This window comes from Eptatretus burgeri, chromosome 5 (assembly GCF_056783735.1).
Source record: "Eptatretus burgeri isolate ZD-2024b chromosome 5, Ebu_testis_v1, whole genome shotgun sequence".
Taxonomy (NCBI): Eukaryota; Metazoa; Chordata; class Myxini; order Myxiniformes; family Myxinidae; genus Eptatretus; species Eptatretus burgeri.
Window position 1 is genome coordinate 48,016,874 of NC_140965.1, and position 21,701 is coordinate 48,038,574.

The window sequence follows — 21,701 nt, forward strand, 5'->3', positions numbered from 1 at the left end:
GTATCAGAGCTAATACACAGAAACATATAATGAGAGGGGCGGGAGAGGAAAGCATAAAACAAGAGACATTAGGGGATCTGTAGCAGGGAGAGGGATGGGATGGGGTACATGGGGTGAACAAGATGGGCACTACTGTACAGGGACTTTCAGGAAGGAAAACAGGGAATTTGACGGAGAGGGGTTTGGGGTGGATTAACGGGGATATAAAAGATCACTGTTTTGGATGGGGGAAGATATTAGATGGTGGTGAACAGCTGTTTTGAAGAACTGAAGGGAGTAGTGGGATTGAAGAGAGTGTGGGAGTTTGTTCCATGGTGGGAGAAAAGAGGAATGAAAGAGTGAAGGTGAGCAGTGATTCTTGATTTTGGCAGTTTCACCAGAAGGGGGTTTTTGGCGGACCTTGAGCGCCCTGCGGAAATATTGGGGGGGGGGTGGGACAGACCACAGACAGTGGGGGAAGGGGCAAGGCCAGAGAGGAGATTGTGGAAGACAGAAAGACCACCAACCTGCCTGCAGTGAGAGAGTGAGAGACCCAAAGACTTGGCTTCATTGCAGGAGATACCAATGATCCTAAAAGCCTTGGTTTCCACAGCGTGAAGCTGAGCTCGGTGTGAAGTAGGAGCACCACCCCAGAAGGAAGAGCAGTACTCCTTCAGGCTACGGATGAAAGCTTTGTATGTGGTTAGGAGCCAAGGTGTGTCAAGGAAGGACTTTGCATGACTGAGAATGTCCAGTCGGCGACTAGCTTTAGAGGCTAGTTTGGAAATGTGGTTTTCCCAGGAAAGATCGTGGCAGATAGTGAGACCCGAATGCTTGAATGAAAGGACTTCTTTGAGGGGATTGTTGAGAAAATAGATGGGTGGAGGGGGATTCAGATGGTCCTTTCGGAGAGACATGGTGAGTGTGAGAGATTTGTCACGCTTGAAAGATGTTCCAAGTGTTTGACCAGCTTGTGATTATTTCCAGGTCTGCAGAGTGAAAAGGCTGCTGCTTGCCGATCTGAGGTGAGCAGGTTTATTAGGACACGTGGTCTGATGCCGTCTCGACCTGTTGCAAAATCTCCACCTTGTCGGGAGAAAAGGACACAGAGTCCAGGAACAGCTGGGTGCATAACATGGATACAGAAAGTGATGGGTTTGGGACCCAAGATTAAGAAACAAACACAGAGTTTAGGCATTCATCCTTTTCATGTGCAGTGTCAGCTGTGCAGCCATTGAGGTAAGGGCAGGGATGAAGGGGGAACATACACCAGAAACAGACTTGACCAGATTCCACCAGGATTTAGAGGATGAAAGAGATTTGAGAGTTCAGACTTGAGATTAGAAAGATGTTGTTTCCTGGCTCTCCTGAGGGTAGATGCACTTGTTCCAAGCTTTGTGGAAGGAACTGAGATTGCCTTCACTTGGATTTGTTTTCCATGAGGCAAAAGCAAGTTGTTTCAGGACAACTGCCTTGCCACAAGCTTCAGTGTACCATGGGTGGCAGGAAAAGTAGGACAACTAATGACGAGATGGGATAAATCTGTGCATGAGAGAGGAAATTTCTTTGAAAAATTTCCCAAGATCAGTTTGTGTCGGAGAGAGTAGATAAGGGAGGCCAGTCTAGAATTTTGATGGCTGCTTCAAGTTCCTGCCATTCACCCTGAGTGAATTGCCAGACTCATCAGTGCTGAGGTGGTTCTCTAATAACAGCCAGAGAGATGACCACTTTAACAAGCATATGGTCAGATGAACTGATTGGAGCATAATAAGAACAGCAGATATAAACAGTGAAATTGGTAAAAACCAAATCCAGAAGAGATGGAGTACCATTGGCTGAGATCTTGGTTTGGAGGCTGACAGATTGTGTCAGTCCCATTGAGTAACAGAAGTCCTTTGCTGAAGTGCCATGACAGATGAGAGAGGTATCCACACCTAGCCAACTGGCATGGTAATTGAACTCACCACTTATGAGGAAGCGAGAGTTTGGATGAGTGGATAGAAGTTGATGTATGTTTTCGTCGAGCGAGATGTAAATGGAGTCATCATTGGTGGAAGGTACAACACACACATAAACAAGAGGTGTGAGCAGAGGGGAAGCCGTAGCCAGAGGTATTCCTGGTGGTGTGGAGCGGTGAGAGCAGTCTATGGAGGGTGAGAAATTGAGTTTTTGATAAAGAGAGCAAGTCTGCCACCAGGATGAGGCTCAGGTCTATCATACCAGACACCCCAATGAGACATATGGTTGGATGCAGTATTGGAAGATGCACATTTTGGATTTGGTTTGAAGTCGATACGACCATGTTCGCGGATGTTATTGCGAAAATAAGAATTTCGGTTTTCTGGTGACCTTGACCTTGACCTTTGACCGAGATTCACCAAAAACGACAAGTGTCTAAGTTTGACCATGGCCGACATCTGCACCCAGTTTGGTCATGATCGCTGAAACGGTGTGGCTGCTGCAGGGTAAACAAACACATAGACAAACAGACAGACACACAGGATGACACACACAACCGACCAACATAATTTCCGAAATCCGAAGGATTCCGGCAATTAACAAACTGGTGAATACATAATCTCTATCCACCTTCAGTGCCAGAGATGATACATTCAAACCCAAATAGTTTTTTGGAGTGCTTTTCTTCATTTTATCCTATGTCCGCTGGTCCCCCCCCCCCCAAAAAAAAACACCCTCCCCACTCTCCAGCCTGCTCCCCTTTTAGCTTTGTTGCTGGGCCATTCGATGAGATTGTAAACATGGCTTTGAAAAATGGAATGTATTTCTGTACTGTTCATCTTTTTCAATGATGGCTCTTTTCGGGTCCTTTCTGTCCGGAATGACTGGACACCTCCACTCAAATGACTGGACGCGTATCTTTTGATATTAGTCACATGTATGCGATACCATCTGGGCATTCAGCATGTCAAATTATTTTGTGATTGGTGCCAAAAGTCTTGGGACACTTTTATTTCCGAATTTTAAGAATTTTTCTGTAAAAACAAAAATGCGATGAAACAGTACAGGATTGTATACACTTTTGGGAAAATTAATTTATGTACGTAGGCTTTACCACCTGTCCTACTACATACAACCTTGAATTATTTATTAATTTACCTTTTACGATTATACTACCTCCTTTAGATACCACTTTGAATTATTTATTTATTTATCTCCTTACCCTTTGCCATCTCAACTAGCAATACAGACTTATTTATTTTTATACACTTTAACATCTCCACCAGGGCTGACTTGGAGATATACAGACTCGACTCTTTCTCGCCTGGGTTCTATTCTCGGCCGAGCTATAAACTGTCATCCTGGTGTTTCACAGGCAGGGTGATTCATCAATGTGTGTGCCGTCCCTTGGATGGATGTTGAATTGGCATGCTGTCTGCCTGCATCAGTTTGTGGACATTAAAAAAATCCCATGGCATCTTTCGTGAAGAGTAGTTGAGTTATCGTTTGCTCCCTGACGCAATTACAAATTACTGCCGTAATTTTGTCAGGGTGGCCACCCTGCCGGGATTGTAACAACCCCCCCTCCCCCCCCCCCCACAGGAGACTGCTTCAGCAGAACTGACGTGCTGTATGAATGGTACATGAATGAAGAAGAAAAAAAAATCTCCATTCCCTGCATTATTTTACATTTATTTGAATTAATATTCACATGTCCCATTTTAAAGTTGCGGTTGGGTGCTGTATCCTTGATGAGGACTTGTATTCTTGTTTTCTTTATTTCCATGTCTGTTCCTATTGAGAGAAGATTAATAAACCAATTAGTTTATTTCAGATTTCATATTGTCACCTTAAAATCCCAGGCATTTACTCCATACCACCGAAAGGCAGACATCAGCTCTGTCACTCTTCCGATCTGGAATTGATTCGATGCTGGTCTAATGAATGAAGCACATCATTACTCCTGTAAAATATCAGTCTCTCTCTCGACTTCCATGATAAACCACCAGAAGAAGATTTCTATCTTTAACTTCTCTGATTCACCATCCACCATTTATTCTCCTGCAATAACCACATGGCAAAACAGGCCTCAAAAGCCATCCCTAGGATTGGGCATCATCCACTGTTTCAAGTCATTCCCCAGTAAACTGGCACTACTCGTAGCCTACATGGCCTTTGTCCATAGCTCATTGAAGTGGACATCACATTCTCTCTTCTGGATTCTGGGGAATGTGAAGCTCTCAACATTATTGGCATTTCTCCCAATGAGGCTGAAGCACAAAGCGTATTGCTTTCACATCACACAGTCTGTGTCCTCTCTCTTTCCCAATTATCTAGCTCCCTGTACTCATTCAGCCATCCGACCCTCGACATTTCTTGCGGGATGCACACGTTCTTCTGCTGTTTTGACTCCCAACGAGTAAGAACATTTTCCTTTTTGGTGTTTGTTGTGTGATCTCCCTTCAATCCTAACTGGTGTATTTGAGAAATGGAGTCGTGTGTCGAGCAAGTGAGGCTTTTATCCTTCTTCTTGTTCCTCTTCTTCCTCTTCCTGTTCCTGTTCCTGTTGTTCCTCTTGTTCCTCATCCTCCCGGGTAGCTATTATTTTGTTGGGGCGCGACTCTGCCGCTGGTGTGCCCCTATACCAGTACACTGGTACTCATTTCGCTATACCGACTAGTGTACCGACCTCAGAAGGATGACAGGCTGAGTCAACCCCACCTGGTGTTAATTCGGCGGCCAACGGGGCTCAAACGCAGTACCCTTTGATCCCAAGCCAGCCACCCTAACCACTGAGCCAACACCAGGTTGATTTTGACCTCATTCACCACCTGTTTCTTTAACGTTGACAAGTGTCGTCTCACCAACTAGCCTTTACATTTTTCCCATGTTACCAAATTGTTGTTCTCATTTACAGAATCATGATTGTTCCTCTTCCCCCTCCATCCAGATTTTAATTAATCCAGTTTGATGTGCTTTTTCAGGGCAGCAAGCACGTCGATTTGATATCTTCCATTGTTTGCTGCGAACCTGCAAAGCAACTCATGGTTTTCTGTATGGTGATGTCAAAGCACCGTCCACTTGCACCCAACTGCCTGCGATGCTTTATCTCTGGGTATATTTGCTTTAATTTAGTGCTGTCACTATCTCCTCTGAGGTCATTTTTTTGTGTTCTTATGCAACATTTCCTTTGGATGATGCCCATTGCCCTGCCTCGTCCAATCTTCTCAATTGTCTGCAACAGATGGTCTAGTCTCCATGAGACCTAGCGTTTGCATTCTTCGGCACTTTTACTACCTCTCGGTTTCTGGAGGTTAAACTGTGTAAAGTTTGCAACAGCATGTGAGCTGTTCTTCAAGCGCCGAGTCACTTTGATGCCATCCAACGAGCTAATGTTGAAAATATTTCTGAAAGGTTTTCCATTTGTCACATGGGCGTACGTTCCATTGTCATTTTGGGACGATGGAGTGAGGAAATGACATTTGGGGAACATGCAAGTGGAATGGTATTTGCATCATTTACTTTGCAGACAATTTGTGTTGTACTTTTGCAGGTTTGTGGATATTTTGCTTTGTGTTAGCAGTGTCACATACATATTGTAGTGTTCACAGCCCCCATGTCTCTCACTTTAACTACAACGCAGCTGGTGGCATGGAGACCAAATATATACCATAAAATAACTTCATGAATGACAGTGGTTAAGGCAGTTTAATTACAAAACACAGGCAAGCAGAATGAGGCCTAAAACATGTCTGTTGTTAATTATTTAGGTAATTACACCAATCTAATTCTCCAGGGATATTCAGTAACACTGAACGGGTTTGCATCGTAAGGATGGTAGGAACCGATATGCACATAGGCTAAGGTCCATCCATCCATTGTGATCATACTCTGTACAGAGTGTCAGTGCTGCCAAAACAGGCTCCTGGGCTTTTGGGCAAAACCCTGGATGGGTCGCCACTCCGACACTGGATACTCGGATGGCCCAATAATCCCAGCAAGCTGGTACTCATTTTTCCAACCTCGGAAGGATGACAGGCTGAGTCAACCCCACCTGGCAATGGCCAAGCATGATTTGAACTCTCGATCCTAGGATCCTGAGCCTGCCACCCTAACCATTAAGCCAACACCGGGTGTCTACAGACTAAGGTCATGAATAAATAAATAGACTAACGTAATAGTACAGACCCGTAATAGTACAGACCTCCACCCGGTGGCCGTAAAGCCAGCAGAGACGTCATTCGTCGCTTAATTTGTTGAATGGAACTGTCGGGTCATTCTCGATGCTTCTCGCCTGAATGATGCTGCCCACCAAGCAGTGTCCCATGCCTCCACCACTACTTGCCTGGTTCGCTCGCTTCCCAAAACTGAGAACATTACGACAGACACTTGACCTATAAAGGATATGCTGTCTCCCAGTAGCGCACAACTAAACAGGATGACCTATCCCTATCCATGTGTCCTTGATCTTTTCTTCTTTAACAGCCATAATTATTCCGAGGTTCTCTTGGGGTTGGCCAGGGGAGGTTTTGTCCAAAGGCTTTCACGAACAGGATGGCCAAGCCTGACATTCGACTAAAGTTAGGGCTGGAATTTGTAATTTGTTTAGGGTGGTGGCGATAGCTCACCTACTCTTTGCGAAAGACACAGTGGGATCTCTAACATCAACCAACTAATGCCGGTAGACAAGGACACCCGCTTCACGTCCATCAGAGGGATGGCACACACTTTGATGAATCACCCTGCTGATGAGACACTGGGATGACAGTTTACAGCTGTGTCAGGATGCAAACACAGACTGTACAGCTAACTTAGAGGTGAGTGCAAACACCTCTATGCCATCTTGCCACCCCCCCCCACGTGTCCTTGATTTAGGGTCGAAAAATTCTAAAACTGATCCGCCCGTCTCACCCCCCCCCCCCTACACGTGTGCACACATGCGCAGGCACAATTTCATACATGCACACATGCGTACATGTGCTTCTGAATGTCGGCGTACATACACACATTCGGAATAATATGTTTACTACAACACCACTAGTTGAGTACCTTTCCAGACACTTCAAAATATTGGTGTTTGGTTGAGAAAGCAAATGTTGAAGACTTTTGTTCCACTATTCTTTTCAATCTATCATTAAAAATCCTGCTAAAATAATGTCTGTTGGCTGGCAGGTACATCCAAGGTACTGATCCAATCGCGTTGTTTTGATTTGATATTTATATGTACCTCGGAGAAGCAGCAGTTTTGTTTTGTTTTCCTCCATGCTGTCATGCTTTACGTCTGATTATCATGCTAGGCCGTGGCCTGTTCAATAGAACATTTGCAATGAGTGAGGGGGTGGCTGCTTCCAATTGGTAAAGGTGTGCTTACAAGTCATCCTTTGCTTTTGATTCCCGCTGGAGATGCCAGCCAAGATGAATACATTTTTGTTAATCCGCATTTGGTTCTTTGTTCTTCTGATGTCATTCTTGAGATTGAGTTGTACTTACAGCCCCAAATGAGTCAAGCCTTTGTCACAAGGACGCCACCGGTGCGATTGCACTCAACATTAATGCTGCATTTGTCACCGAGCAAAGGTGAACCGTGATTGTGAGCAGCGCCAAATGCCAATGTATGGGTTATTAATTTGTGACCACGAGTCTTTGTTAATCTTTAATTGTGCATTTTGTTCACATTACCCATAAGGCTTGTACATCAATGGAGCTTGAACATAAATTGCATGTTGGACAAGTTTGTTGCAAGACATCAACATAACATTTATTGCAAGGAAATTAGTGGATTATGGACAAATCTGGTTTAAGGGATTTGATCCTGTGTTTTGAGCGTCGTGAGCCATCGGTTCAAATGGAAACTGTAACTTGGTACACGATCCTCATTGTACATTTCAGAAAGGATTATTTTTCAGGAGGTTCTTCTTCCTCTTTTTGGTTCTTCCTGTTGTGGCAGCCTGAATGAGAATTTAGATTACAAATATTTATCATGGGGTTTGGGTGTGAGTGGCGGGTGTGTTCCTCAAAGTTGATAATTTGCAATGGCCATTATCCCATTGTTTTGAAAGTGGGATTTTTTTTTTGTATACATTGTCGAGGCTCGTATGAGAGCTAACACACAATGCACAGCAAGGGGGGTCGGGGGGCATGAGACAAGAGGGGCAGGAGAGGGAAGGGCAAAACAGTGGGGAACAGAGATATTAGGAGATCTGTGGAAGGGAGAGGGATGGAGCGGGGAACACGGGGTATACAAGATGAACATTACAGGGACTTTCAGGAAGGAAAACAGGGAATTTGAAGGAGGTGGGTTTGGTGTGGATTAACGGGGGGTAGGAAACGATCATGGTTTTGGATGGGGGATGTTAAGAGATGGTGTACAAGTGCCACAGTGCATTTGGTTTACTGACTCGTGCTGCAGACAGGCGGGGCTTATTAGCCAGGGCACAAAATATATTTGCCCCACCTCCCCCACTTTTCCCTACCCTGCCCCCCAAGTTTCTGTTCAGCTTAAATTTAGCATGTGTTTCTATTTAGCTCCCTCCAGGGATAGTCAATCTTCTGTACGCATTAAAGGTGACGTGTGGGCAGGCGGAAAAAAGGGCACTGTTCTTAAGAAATAAAGAAATAATTCACTAATGATGACACAGGACTTAAAAAACGGACAAATCAACTGATGGAACATAAATATAATGCAACAATAAAAGAAAGAAGACTAATTTACAACTATTTTTCAGCATGAGTCAATAATATCCAACAATGTGACAACTGAATGAATGTCTCAAAGGGTCAATCTTGTGTGGAAGCACCATGAGAGCGAATGACTCATAGAGATCATTGATGAAGATCAGGAATAGGACTGGGCCCAGTCTGACTAAACTGGTGTAAGTATATATATATATATATATATATATATATATATATATATATATATATATATATATATATATATATATATATATATATATATATATATATATATATATATATATTGCAAAGATGAACTGATTATTATATTTCAGCATCAAAAGGTCAGAGGTCATGTCAAGTAAAAATGCAATACCTGAGAACAGCTCAAGGGATTTAAATCAAACTTGGTACAAGTATTATCATGATGTAATAATGTGGGCGGAGTTGTATCAGTCGACATCGCGATGTCAGAGTGCCATCCTAGTTCTTTCCATCCTTCATAGATCAGTCAATTTGGAGTGTATGATGAAGCAAAATCACCTACGGTGGTTTGCAACACTCACTCACAACAATAGAGGTGTGAAACCTCCCTGGCACTCACAAGGCACGCTAGTGAAGGTACTTCCGGGGTGATTATTAACAAGCTGTTTTGTGCATATGATTTGAACTACTTTGTGGGACAACCTTTTGGATAAATTGGGAATGTAAATAGTTTTTCCAACATGTTTGTTATCATGTAGACTGTAGAGCGAGGTACAGTATTTAAGACAAGCTGCAGCATCATTGTTTTAAACCATAGATAAGTTGATTCTGAATATCGTACAAGTCGAAGCATGTACTACCGGCAAAAAAACAAGGAGCGACTTGTATCCTGGAATGGCCCACGTGTTCCAATTCTTTGAAGAAAGAATGCTCCAGGCAGATTACCAACACTAAGAGGTTTAAATCACTTTTACTTTCTTTTAAAACACTAAAAGTGTGATGGTAAAAACTGTGCTTTTTCCATATACAACCACCATTCTGCCAGACAGGGAAGAGCTGCCCTTGCCAGCGGCGTTGACGCAACAAATGGGTGGAGCATAAATATGCATAAGGCAAGATATGAGCAGAGCATAAATATACATGAAGCAAAACATGAATAAGCAAGAGGCAACACATGGGTGGAACATGATATACATTTTATATTCAAAGTTGGTTGCATCACAACTTGTATGCCAAAATATATAATATGGGTAGTACTAGTTATACAGTACCAGTAATGGTACTAAAATACAGTGTGCTTAACCTTTTCAATGTGTAATAATTTATACCCTTTCTAATCATCCTGTGCATTTTTACTGGAGTTTTATTTTATAGCATTTTTATTTATTTATTTTTTTAACATCAATTTTTTTTTTGTATACTTTGTCAAGGCTCCTACAGGAGCTAATATGTTGAACATATAACAAAGGGAGCAGGAGATGGTGTAAGAGGAAAGCACAACAACAGTGGGGAACAGGGACATCATGAGATCTGTGTGAGAGAGAGAGAGAGATAGAGATTGGGATGGATGTACATGGGGGTAGAAAAGATCATGGTTTTGATGGGGGAAGATATGAGATGGTGGTGAACAGCTGTTTTTAAGACCTGGAATGAAGAGTGGAATTGAAGAGAGTGCGGGAGTTTGTTCCAGAGGCAGGGAAAAATAGGAATGAAAGAGTGAAGGTGAGCAGTAATACTTGACCTTGGCAGTTTCACCAGAAGGGTGTTGCTGGCAGATCTTGAGCAGCTTGTGGAAATATTAGGGGAACAGAGCAGGGTTGCAAGGCCGAAGAGGTCGGTAATAGATAGAAAAACCACCGACCTGCCTGTGGCGAGAGAGTGAGAGATCCAAAGATTTACCTCCATCACTGGAGATACCAATGATCCTAAAAGCCTTGGTTTCTACAGCGTTAAGCCAAGCTAGGTGTGAGGCAGGAGCACCAGTCCAGAATGGAGAGCTGTACTACATCAGGCTGCAGATAAAAGCTTTGTATGTGGTTCGGAGCTCAGGTGTGCCAGGGAAGGACTTTGCACGACGGAGGATGCCTAATCGGCGACTGACTTTTGAGTCCAGCTTGGAAAGATCATGGCAAATAGTGAGACTCAAAAGCTTGAGCGACAGAACTTCTTCAAGAGGGTTGCTGAGGAAGTAGATTGAGTTTTTTTTCCCAGATGGTCCTTTCAGAGGGACATAATGAGGGTGTGACATTTGTCAGGATTGAAAGACATATTTCAAGCGTTTGACCAGTTTGTGATTTTATCCAGGTCTGCAGAGAGTGAAGAGGCTGCTGCTTGCCGATCAGAGGGATGAGAAATGGTACGGCAGAGGGTGGAGTCGTCAGCAAAAACATAAATAAGATTTTCCATAGTCGGAGAGATTATTGATGAAGATGAGAAAAAGCATAGGACCCAGAACACTTCCTTGAGGAACTCCAGCCTGGAGAGGAGGAGGAGATGAGAGAATTCCATTAAGAGCCACCTTTGCAACAGTTGAGGACGTCTGTGAGCCATGAGTGGAGATTACCTTGGATACCATAAGAATAGTTTTTTGAGTAGTGCGGGGATGCCAAACAGTATCAAAAGCTTGCGATATGTCTATGGAGACTGCTCTGATCTCATGTTTGGCACTTCGAATCTCCATCCATTGTTGGGAAAGCAGAAGCAGCATGTCCAGGGTTGAGTGATTTGGTCTAAATCCAAGTTGATGATCAGAAATCAAGCTACTGGAGAGGAGGAAGGATTTAATGTCAGAAATGATGATGGATTCCATGACTTTGCTGATGATTAGGAGCAAGCTGATTGGTCTGTTGTTGCAGGGATCTGTTTTTTCCCCCTTTTTTAATGCAAAGCGGTAATCTTTGCTGATTTTCCAAGCAAATGGCAGATGACCTTGAGCAAATTTTGTTTTTGATTCTGTATTTTTTTTCAAAAAAAGTATCTGTAAATGTTCTCGTACTCGTCCATCTATGTGTTTCTGCATTCCAATTCCTTGTGCATTCCTTTTGGAAATGGCTTTGTACTGCACAAGGTCAATCATGGTGTTGGCTTTTTGCTTTGTAAGTTTTTGCTCACTCCTTTTCTGTACAAGCAAAATGAGGTTCTGTTGACCATAAGATGTGGGGCTGTATGTGGAGCATTGAAAATGTCTAAGAGCTCGTTTTGAAGCAAACTAAACTTGCGATGCACACTGCTACATTAAATTCCTCCACTAAACTTTGCTTTTCCCCTTGTTCTCAAATTGACTTCTGTTGATTTGTGAACTTTGGGAAGCTTTGCTAAAAAAAAAACAACCCTATTCAGAGGACAAATTTCATTGAATGTACTGTCTGTCTAACTGTCTATTATTTTATTTATTACCTCTTCCACCGAAGGTAGACGGAGATTATGTTTTCACCTGTCTGTTTGTCTATTTGTCTGTGAGTGTGATATCTCAAGTTATGGACGGATTCGGACGAAACTTGGTGGAGAGGTTGTGGCGTGACGAGGATGAATTGGTTTGATTTTTATTTGGTGAAGATCCAGATCCGGATGCTGCAATTTTTAAAGTGATTCTTCACCATTGAGAGATAGGCCACAGAAATGATTGTATCGCACAATGTCTCAAATAGTTATGGATGGATTCGGGCAAAATTTGATGGATGAGTTGGGTAGGTGATGAGAACAAACCGATTCGATTTTTGTTGAGATCCGAATGCAGATCCGGCCTTTTAGTGGGATACAAAACGTAAAATGTTCAGCCTGGTGGAGGTATGCGCTCTCCCAATTGTTGTTCTCGTTAATTTTATTTATTTAGTTATTTATTCAGCCAATTGCAGTAGTCACACTCACTGATGGACTTCTTTTATTCACCAGTATTATGCAACTGCTTAATGTGTGTGCTTGGCAAGAGATTCGTCAATGATGATGTGAGTTTAAACATTGCTTTGTGAAACATTGCAGGTCACGGTTCCACTTGGTTTGTACGAATGCTTTGCACACAATATTGTGTTCCATCTTTCCCATTATAATGAGAAATCCGCTTATTTGTTTATCCACCCTAGATTGTTTCATACTTCATCATTGATACTGAATGCTGAAAGTTTAAAACCCATCATCTGAACTATAACACAGTTTTTGTGTGCTCACAGTTGTTGCTGCTATTCCCCCCCTTTGCACCCATTCAGACCTTTAGCAGGAGTTGACAACCTGAGTAAGATAGGAGGTTTGTCCTCCAGAATTTTGCTTGATAAGGAATGATATATCATTCAAGCTTGTAATTTGGAGCAGGGGGAAACCAGGGGCATGGCCTTTCACTGTGGATCCAGCAGGATTCTTGACCTCGAAGGTCTGCTGCGTTATCTATCTGTTTTCTCGGCACAATGTAGGAAGTTGTATGGTGTAGTGCTGTTTGCTGTCGAAAGGATTTATTGTGCAAATGTTCATTGAATTGTTCTTTGGAAACCCTCTGCTCACAAATGTATTTTCCTCAAGTGTTTGTTTATGGAAACCATTGGAAATGAGGGCAGACCATCTTGAGCAAGGGATATTGTGCTGTTGTGGATTTTCTGGAACACATTGTGGTAGTCTGGATTTGAAAAAGTAAATTTTGAGTTGAGCAACCTTTCTACATTGCACCATTTTGAAAATGCAAGTGAAAGGTATATAGTTATCATTATAAAACTGTTGGTTGTAGCTGGTTTAAAAAAAAAAACAAACAAAAAAAAACATTGTAGTGTTGGTAAATGTTGAAGTTACTGATGCCACTATCAATCCTTCGAAAATATGCAATTTGGTGTCTCTGTCTGTCCGCATTCTAAAATATGCACTTTGGTGTCTTTGTCTGTCCGCATTCTAAAATATGCACTTTGTTGTCTCTGTCTGTCCGCATTCTAAAATATGCACTTTGTTGTCTCTGTCTGTCCGCATTCTAAAATATGCACTTTGGTGTCTCTGTCTGTCCGCATTCTAAAATATGCACTTTGGTGTCTCTGTCTGTCCGCATTCTAAAATATGCACTTTGGTGTCTCTGGCTGTCCGCATTCTAAAATATGCACTTTGGTGTCTCTGTCTGTCCGCATTCTAAAATATGCACTTTGGTGTCTCTGTCTGTCCGCATTCTAAAATATGCACTTTGGTGTCTCTCTGTCCGCATTCTAAAATATGCACTTTGGTGTCTCTGTCTGTCCGCATTCTAAAATATGCACTTTGGTGTCTCTGTCTGTCCGCATTCTAAAATATGCACTTTGGTGTCTGACCGAAATTTGGTTGTTACTTATCCAATCTCAACCAAACTTGACAGGATGACTGAGGGTCACACGATGGAGGTTGTGGCGACTTGATTTCTCCCCCCCCCCCTCCCCGAGGGAGTTTTCTGTCTTGGGCGAAATCCATGTTAAGACAGCTAATGATGGCATTTCTCAATGCTTTAAAAGCTGATATTTGAAGTCTGATTCCATATTTGACAATCGGAACTCGTGGCCTAAATAATTGTCAATCTGGAGTGAATTCGAATTTTTTTTTCGAAAAAGGCGTTTCTTTTTCTTTTTAGCCCAATATAATTAAACAATGGGCTCTGTAGGAAGTGAGGTAAAACTGTTTCAAACAGGAGTGTTGTATTTGCAATTGCCATGACTTTCCAATAGATTTTCTCTTCATTGTAAAAAAGACCAAAAGTGACTTAATAGCATCATCAAATGTTGAAAGGTTGCAGCTCATCGATGCCGCAGGTGTTCTGAGGCACACAGTTTGTGTAGGCCCCAGGCTTCAAGCCTTCTGGCCTATCATATAATTCCTTCATTGCCCGGTGGAATTTGAATCTATCCAAGCTATATAAACACGGTGTATTGGATATGCACATAAGCAATAGCCATGTTTTGGCTTCATTACATAACCCCGAGTTGTGGTTTTTTCGAGGCACCGAGCAATCAAGCCAGCGTTTTGTGCTTGTACAGCACCAGCGTCTTCTTTTTGACGGGCTTTTCCCCTACTCATCTAAATGGTCAATTCTGCGTCCAAACAAATTGCTTGTTTGATTTATAATCGCTGATTCGACTAAACTTTATTCTTAGCTGGTGAGTTTGAAGTTGAACATGTCTATTTCATTTCCACAATTGAATTGTTGAAGAGCTGTACTGTGGTACAAAAGGTCCACACGCACCAAAACAGATGCGGACAAATGTCATTTCAGTGAGTGTCCTCAGCTGCAGGTGGCCAAGAAAGACAATCGGTAGGTTATCAAGGATAGGAGCAGATCGTAGCTGGGCAACGGACCCAACTTGAGATGTTTGAAGGACCAGTGGGAATCTCAGTTGAGTGATTTTGGTAAATGAGAGGAAAGGGAGACAAATGGAGGATGGGTTTGACTTTGCAAAAGTGTTCATGAGCCTTCTGTATCGCTGGAAAGAAAGCGTTGCTTTTGATATATCACTAAAGAAGACTTGGATGGACTACAGTGTGCTGTGAGTCACCAGCGCAAGCCTTTAACATAATTGATGGTTTAGTCTTCGGGTATTTGGGAAGGTCCTGCATTTATTTGTCTGCCAAGTTTTGGAGATCCGAAACTCCCGTTGCACTCATTGAATATCCTCCTTCACCAGCAGCAAATGTTCGCGGAGCTGGGAATGTACTATAACAGTCACACATGCTCGGAGTGATGCGTAATCTTTTAATTATTATTTGAGATGGGCATGCATCATTCATTGGCGCAAGCACTGGGAATATTTTGCATTACTGTTCAAACCAGCCATTTCGGGCATGGTGACATGTCCGTTTGTTTTCATTGGCAGTGTTTTTAAGCAACTATATAGGTCGGAGGTTGTGATCTTTTACATACTTTTTTTTTCCTCCTCGCTGTTCCCTGATTAAATGTTTGTTGTTATTACATTGACAAAGCAAAATTTGTTTGTCATTTTGGCAACCTGTATATTCTAATATTAAAATGTAAAGATTTGGCAAAAGTGGAGATTATGTGGATGTTTAATAGATTTGTTTTCCAACTGATGTGACGAATGCGTTTGGAAAAGTGAAGAATAATCCAACGATGACCTTGCAGTAAACATTGATTTTGGCTGAATTATTTTGGTCAATGTCAGAATTGTATATATAGCTCTGCTTGCGAGTAAAGGGGAATGCTCTCTTGGTCACCCACTGCTCCAGTTTCCAATGTGTTTGCGTCTGTCTCCTGTTGGCAAGAGGAGGGGCAGGGTGGCGTGAGTCTGGTTGGAGAACGATGACTCCATTTCCATGAAAAGCTCGAGTTTAACGGGATTCAAAGGTCACACCGTTGCTTACTTTTCTGGATGCCATGGTGATTAGCATGCGTTCTTCAAGTTCTTCTTTCAACTCTGACTTTTCCCCAGTGTACTGAGCAAACACCTATTGATGTTTGAAATGGCTCTTGTACCACTTCAGCAGTGTGGCAAAGTATGAGGTTTCATCGAATATGGGCTAAAGCAATGAGGTTTCATCTGCACTGGATTTTGAAGGAACGAGCAGGTGTTGGTGGTCAGGCCTATTTTCAGAGGGTTTTTCGACACCAAGTGCAAATTACTATTTCTTCATAGGTATAGTATTGCTTTCGTATGACCCTTGTATACAAACTACACTATTGTTTTGGTTTAACCCTAATACACCAAGTGCAGTATTGTTTTGGTTTAACCCTAATATACCAAGTGCAGTATTGTTTTGGTTTAACCCTAATACACCAAGTGCAGTATTGTTTTGGTTTAACCCTAATATACCAAGTGCAGTATTGTTTTGGTTTAACCCTAATACACCAAGTGCAGTATTGTTTTGGTTTAACCCTAATATACCAAGTGCAGTATTGTTTGGGTTTAACCCTAATACACCAAGTGCAGTATTGTTTTGGTTTAACCCGAATACACCGAGTGCAGTATTGTTTTGGTTTAACCCTAATACACCAAGTGTAGTGTTGTTTTGGTTTAACCCTAATACACCAAGTGCAGTATTGTTTTGGTTTAACCCTAATACACAAAGTGCAGTATTGTTTTGGTATAACCCTAATACACCAAGTGCAGTATTGTTTTGGTTTAACCCTAATACACCAAGTGCAGTATTGTTTTGGTTTAACCCTAATACACCAAGTGCAGTATTGTTTTGGTTTAACCCTAATACACCAAGTGCAGTGTTGTTTTGGTTTAACCCTAATACACAAAGTGTAGTGTTGTTTTGGTTTAACCCGAATACACCAAGTGCAGTATTGTTTTGGTTTAACCCTAATACACCAAGTGCAGTATTGTTTTGGTATAACCCTAATAAACCAAGTGTAGTATTGTTTTGGTTTAACCCTAATAAACCAAGTGCAGTGTTGTTTTGGTTTAACCCTAATGCACCAAGTGCAGTATTGTTTTGGTATAACCCTAATAAACAGAGTGTAGTGTTGTTTTGGCATAACCTTTTGACACCAAGTGTCATATTTGTTTTGGTATGATCCTAATACATCAAGTGTAGTATTGTTTTTTTTTCCATTATATGACCTGTCACCTCAGCAGAGATAAATACAAATAAAAAAAGTTAAACATTTCGTTTTTAAAAGTTTCTTCAACCGTTTTGTGGATTGCAAGGTGAAGCCACTTGGCACACGTTCTTCATGCCTCAATGGCCTGACCACAGTTCGATACTGGAGGTGGGAAAGCAAAATATATTATGTGAGCACAATGTGTAAAAAAAGATGTTTTCAGTTATGAAGTTATGAATCGCCACATCACAGCAGGAAAGCCAAGCGGTACACATGCTCACTCTGTGTAGCCTGGATTCAAATCCCGACCCAGCTTTAAACTGTCATCCCGGTGTTTCACAGGCAGGGTGATTCATCAATGTGTGTTCCGTCTCTTGGATGGATGATAAATTGGGCATCACATTTGCCGGAATCCCTCACCCTCCTCACTCCTTCAGGAGGGAGAGCCCTCCTTCCCCCTGCCCTCTCACCTCCCTTGCCTCTCTTACCCCTATCCCACCCCTCTCTCTCCCTCCAAACCCTACCCCTCTCTCCCACCCCTGTCCTGCTTTTCCAACCCCTCCCCTCCCCTCTCCCTCCCTTTCCTCTTCCCTCCCTCTCTCTCCACCCCTCAAACACTCTCTCCCACCTCTACCCTTGCTCCGACTCTCACCCTCCGTTGAGGGGACTGTAGCATACACAAATTGGATTCGGAGTGAGCCAACCAGTGGGATGCAAAGGTTGCTGCATGTAGGAGCATACATACATGTAAGCAGACATTTTATGGAACTGGGATATCAAAGTTTTTGCAGATATGCCAGCGGATAACTTTACAAACTCTGTTGTGTTGTTGTGTGAACAGCTGTTCTGACATGAGTTTGTTACCTCCGCCACCCAAGGTGAAGGAGGTTATGTTTTCACCCCTTTCTGTCTGTTTGTCTGTCTGTTTCTTTATGTACAGGATATCTCAAAAGGTTGTGCATGGATCCGGATGAAATTTTGTGGACAGGTTGGGTGTGTGACAAGGACAAACTCATTAGATTTTGGTGAAGATCTGGATCCCGGTCCGACTACAAGAATTTTCGAAGTGATTCTTCACCATTGAGAGATAGGGCCAAAAATGATATATTGCACGATATCTCAAAAAGTTTGGACGGATTCGGATGATACTTGGTGGACAGGTAGGGTGTGTTGCAAGGACGAATTTATTTGATTTTGGTGAAGATCCGGATCCGGATGTGAGAATTGTTTAATCTTTAAAGTCATTCTTCACCATTGAGAGATAGGGCCAAAAGCAATATAGTTCTGCATAGCAAATGTACTGGGCCCGATATATATGTTCTCATGGATCAGGTATTTGTGGTGGAGGTATGCGCTCCACCGAGTGCCCTTCTATTTTTTCTGTGTGTGTGTTTGGTCATTAAGCATAATATATCATTCTCTTTACTAACGCCACCTCCACCCCTCACCATTCTCTTTTCTTTGTTTTCCTCCTTGCCCCCCCCTTTCTCTGTCTCCCTCCCTGAACCCCTCCCTCCCACAGTGCATAACAATGTTTGGAGGGCGTTTCTCTCCCCACCTCCCCCCCTCCCACTTCCTCGATCTTCCCCCTTCCGAGCTTCCCATCCCTCCTCCCTCTAATTACCGTCATGCGCCGCTCAACGACGGATCGCATATACTATGGATCTGCCAGCTCTGAAAAAAAAAAAAAAAGAGAAAAAAATGTAGCTGAAAAATTCCTATCGCCGAGTGATGTAGCCGACGTAGCGCTGCCAGTCGTATAAAATAACACATACAATTATGTACGCTGTACAGTACATAATACTTCATAATGATAATAAATGACAGTGTGGCCCTGTTATATTGCGATCGTTGAGGTCCATAAAATGTCATCGCGAAAAAAGCAGGGTCGTGCTAAATCGGGATTCAAGGAAATCTGCTTTCAAACTGAACCAATGTTTGCACGTTTACCTTCCAGCAAGTAAATTACCTTTGAATTGAAGAATTCCGCGAATAAATCGTTGTTACAGTCAAAATTAAAACACATTTATTTTTAGTGAAGCTTTTCATGTTGTTAAAACAATCACACTGTTCCGAAAATATATATCACAATTGACAGGAGCTCGTTTCTTCATTTATAAATTATGACATCTATGCAATGATTACGTATTTATAAAATCCAAACGCTATTTATTCATCTTTCTATAATAATCGATGCGAGAGGAGATTGTAAGCTGCTGCTAACAACACCGATGGCCGTCATGAACAGCACAAAGGTAAAACACGTGTCTTCCGTCTCTCTTGGATGTGTGTTACAATTGCCGACAGTATTCAGTACAGTAACATGCTGTACAGGTTTGTATCCGAGGAGCAATAGGCTGCACCATATAGCCTAGGTGTCTAGGTTTGTGGAAGTACGATGTTCGAAAACGAAAACTAAAAAAAAATGATGTTCGCACAACGACGACGTCGCTTAACGATGTGTTTCTCACAACGTAACCCCGTCGCTAAGTGGCGCATGACTGTATACACAGGACAGAATTGACTGAATAGTTTGTGGTTATATATTTTTTTATTTCACGTATGTGTGCGAACCAACGACTGAGATATTGTACACTGTCTGTGTGTGCAACGAAAATGCACAGAACTCAAAATTGTGTGAATGTCGTTATTTCTAGACCTTCACATGCACTGTCTGGACCAAAGAGCTCTTAAATGAGGTATCATTCAGTATTATACGTACTGTGGTTACTTTTACCCCATTCAGACACATTTGCAAAATTTGCACAATCATATACTATATGTATATATATATATATATATATATATATATATATATATATATATATATATATATATATATATGTATATATATATATATATATATATATATATATATATATACATACTCCTCCCATGCTCTTTTTGCTGAAGGAGCTGCCGAAAGCAACCAAGAAAGGCAAGCAAGGTAAGCCCTTTTCTGTTTCAAACCCTTCCCAGAGTTCCTCCACAGCTGGAAAGGCATTCACAAATGGTACGCACATGAGAATCCCAATGCTACGCACTCCTTCGGCTGCCGGGCCAGTTTCATTGCGTATTGGCGCCCTCAATGCGTACTTGCATTAAACTTACCATATCAGGTGCAGCCAAGTGGAGCTGCCAAGTATGCACCGGCTAATAAACATTCTTGGGGTATAACTTCCCGGCCGGGCTAATGTGTGGACCATGCTGTACCAATGAAGGAAAAGATGAAAATGAGCTGGGTACATTTATAACAGAAGCAATTTATTTACAACAAGGTGAGGAAAATTATGTGGCACAATAATTATGTACAGCAGGGGGAAGCAAGGAATTTGTGAGTGCAGCAAAATAAATGCAAATGTTTACAAAAGAAGATGGTGCATAGTTACCCTGATAAACTTCTACAATCTTAACTTATGTTGCACATAACAGGCATCATCTCTCACACACTCACACACACACACACACACACACACACACACACACACACACACACACACACACACACACACACCTGAGGAAATTTGAGGTAGCCCAGAAAGAGGAGAGACAGTTGAGGTGTAGTGACCTCGTTGTACCTGGCACGGTCGATGGACCGACGCAACCCAATCGCTTTGGAAGGAGTAGGAGAGAGGAAAACTGGAGTGTCAAAGGTGTTTGATTGAGACATGCAAATACAGAGCAGCGTGATGCAAGAGGAAGGTTTGTGAGGTGCAGTTCAGTAATGCTCTTTTAGCTTGTGCGTTCTCAGTGGACGAGACATAGTTGGGAGAAAAAGATCCATGAGAGAAAGACTTAATGGAGGCATGTCAGGTCAGGTACGGGTCGGGAGCATGCACCAGAGCAGCACGTTGCTGCATCCACTTTCTGCCGGTATTCCAGTGGCTTCTGTCTGACCATTCCCCAGGCAGGTGCCTGGCCCATCCCCATCTCCTTAAGATGCTGATCGGCGATCAACCTGCTTCAACAATGAGGCACGTTGTCGGTCCATTGGCCTCCTCCACTCATGAGGCTCCCTTGCTGAGAGAATCTGGTGAGCAGGATCAGCGTCAAGAAAACGAGCCACATGTCCATACAGCCGCAGCTGACTCTCATGGACTATGCAGGTAACAAGTCTTATTTGAGTCTCTCTCAGCAACCTCAAGTTGGACACAAAGTCCGACCAGCGATAGCCAAGGATTCTCCGAAGAGACCTGGTACCAAAGGAATTAAGTCTCCATCTCAGATCCCCAGTCAGAGTCCAAGTCTCACTTCCGTAGAGCAAGACTGGAAGCACCAAGGACCTGAAGACTCGGACTTTCGTCCTCCTGCACAGGTACCGACAACGCCACACCCTATGATCCAGTGAATCCATGATTCCCTAGGCCCAACCCAGACATCTGTTGACCTCTGGGTTACAGCGAGCACAAACATGAATATCACTGCCAAGGTCAGTGAATCTCTCTGTGACTTCAACATCCTCATCACAAACAGATACAAAAAAGATAGCAGCATCCAAGATGTCATTGAAAGCCTGGATTTTCGTTTTGACCCACGAAACCCGTAATTCCAGCGGCTGCGACGACTCATTCAGCACCTCAAGGACCCCCAAAATGAGATCCAGTCTCTG

At 42.6% G+C, this 21,701-nt stretch overlaps 1 protein-coding gene across 1 annotated transcript in view; it reads left to right on the top strand.

Moving 5' to 3' along the window:
- Positions 1-21,701, top strand: part of TRIT1 (tRNA isopentenyltransferase 1) — a 180,724-nt gene that overhangs the window by 58,009 nt on the left and 101,014 nt on the right. The window contains exon 2 of the mRNA XM_085881772.1: positions 4,923-5,053. Within this exon, the coding sequence (XP_085737898.1) occupies positions 5,039-5,053 (15 nt within the window). The 5' untranslated portion in view covers positions 4,923-5,038. The remainder of the gene's footprint in view (positions 1-4,922; positions 5,054-21,701) is intronic.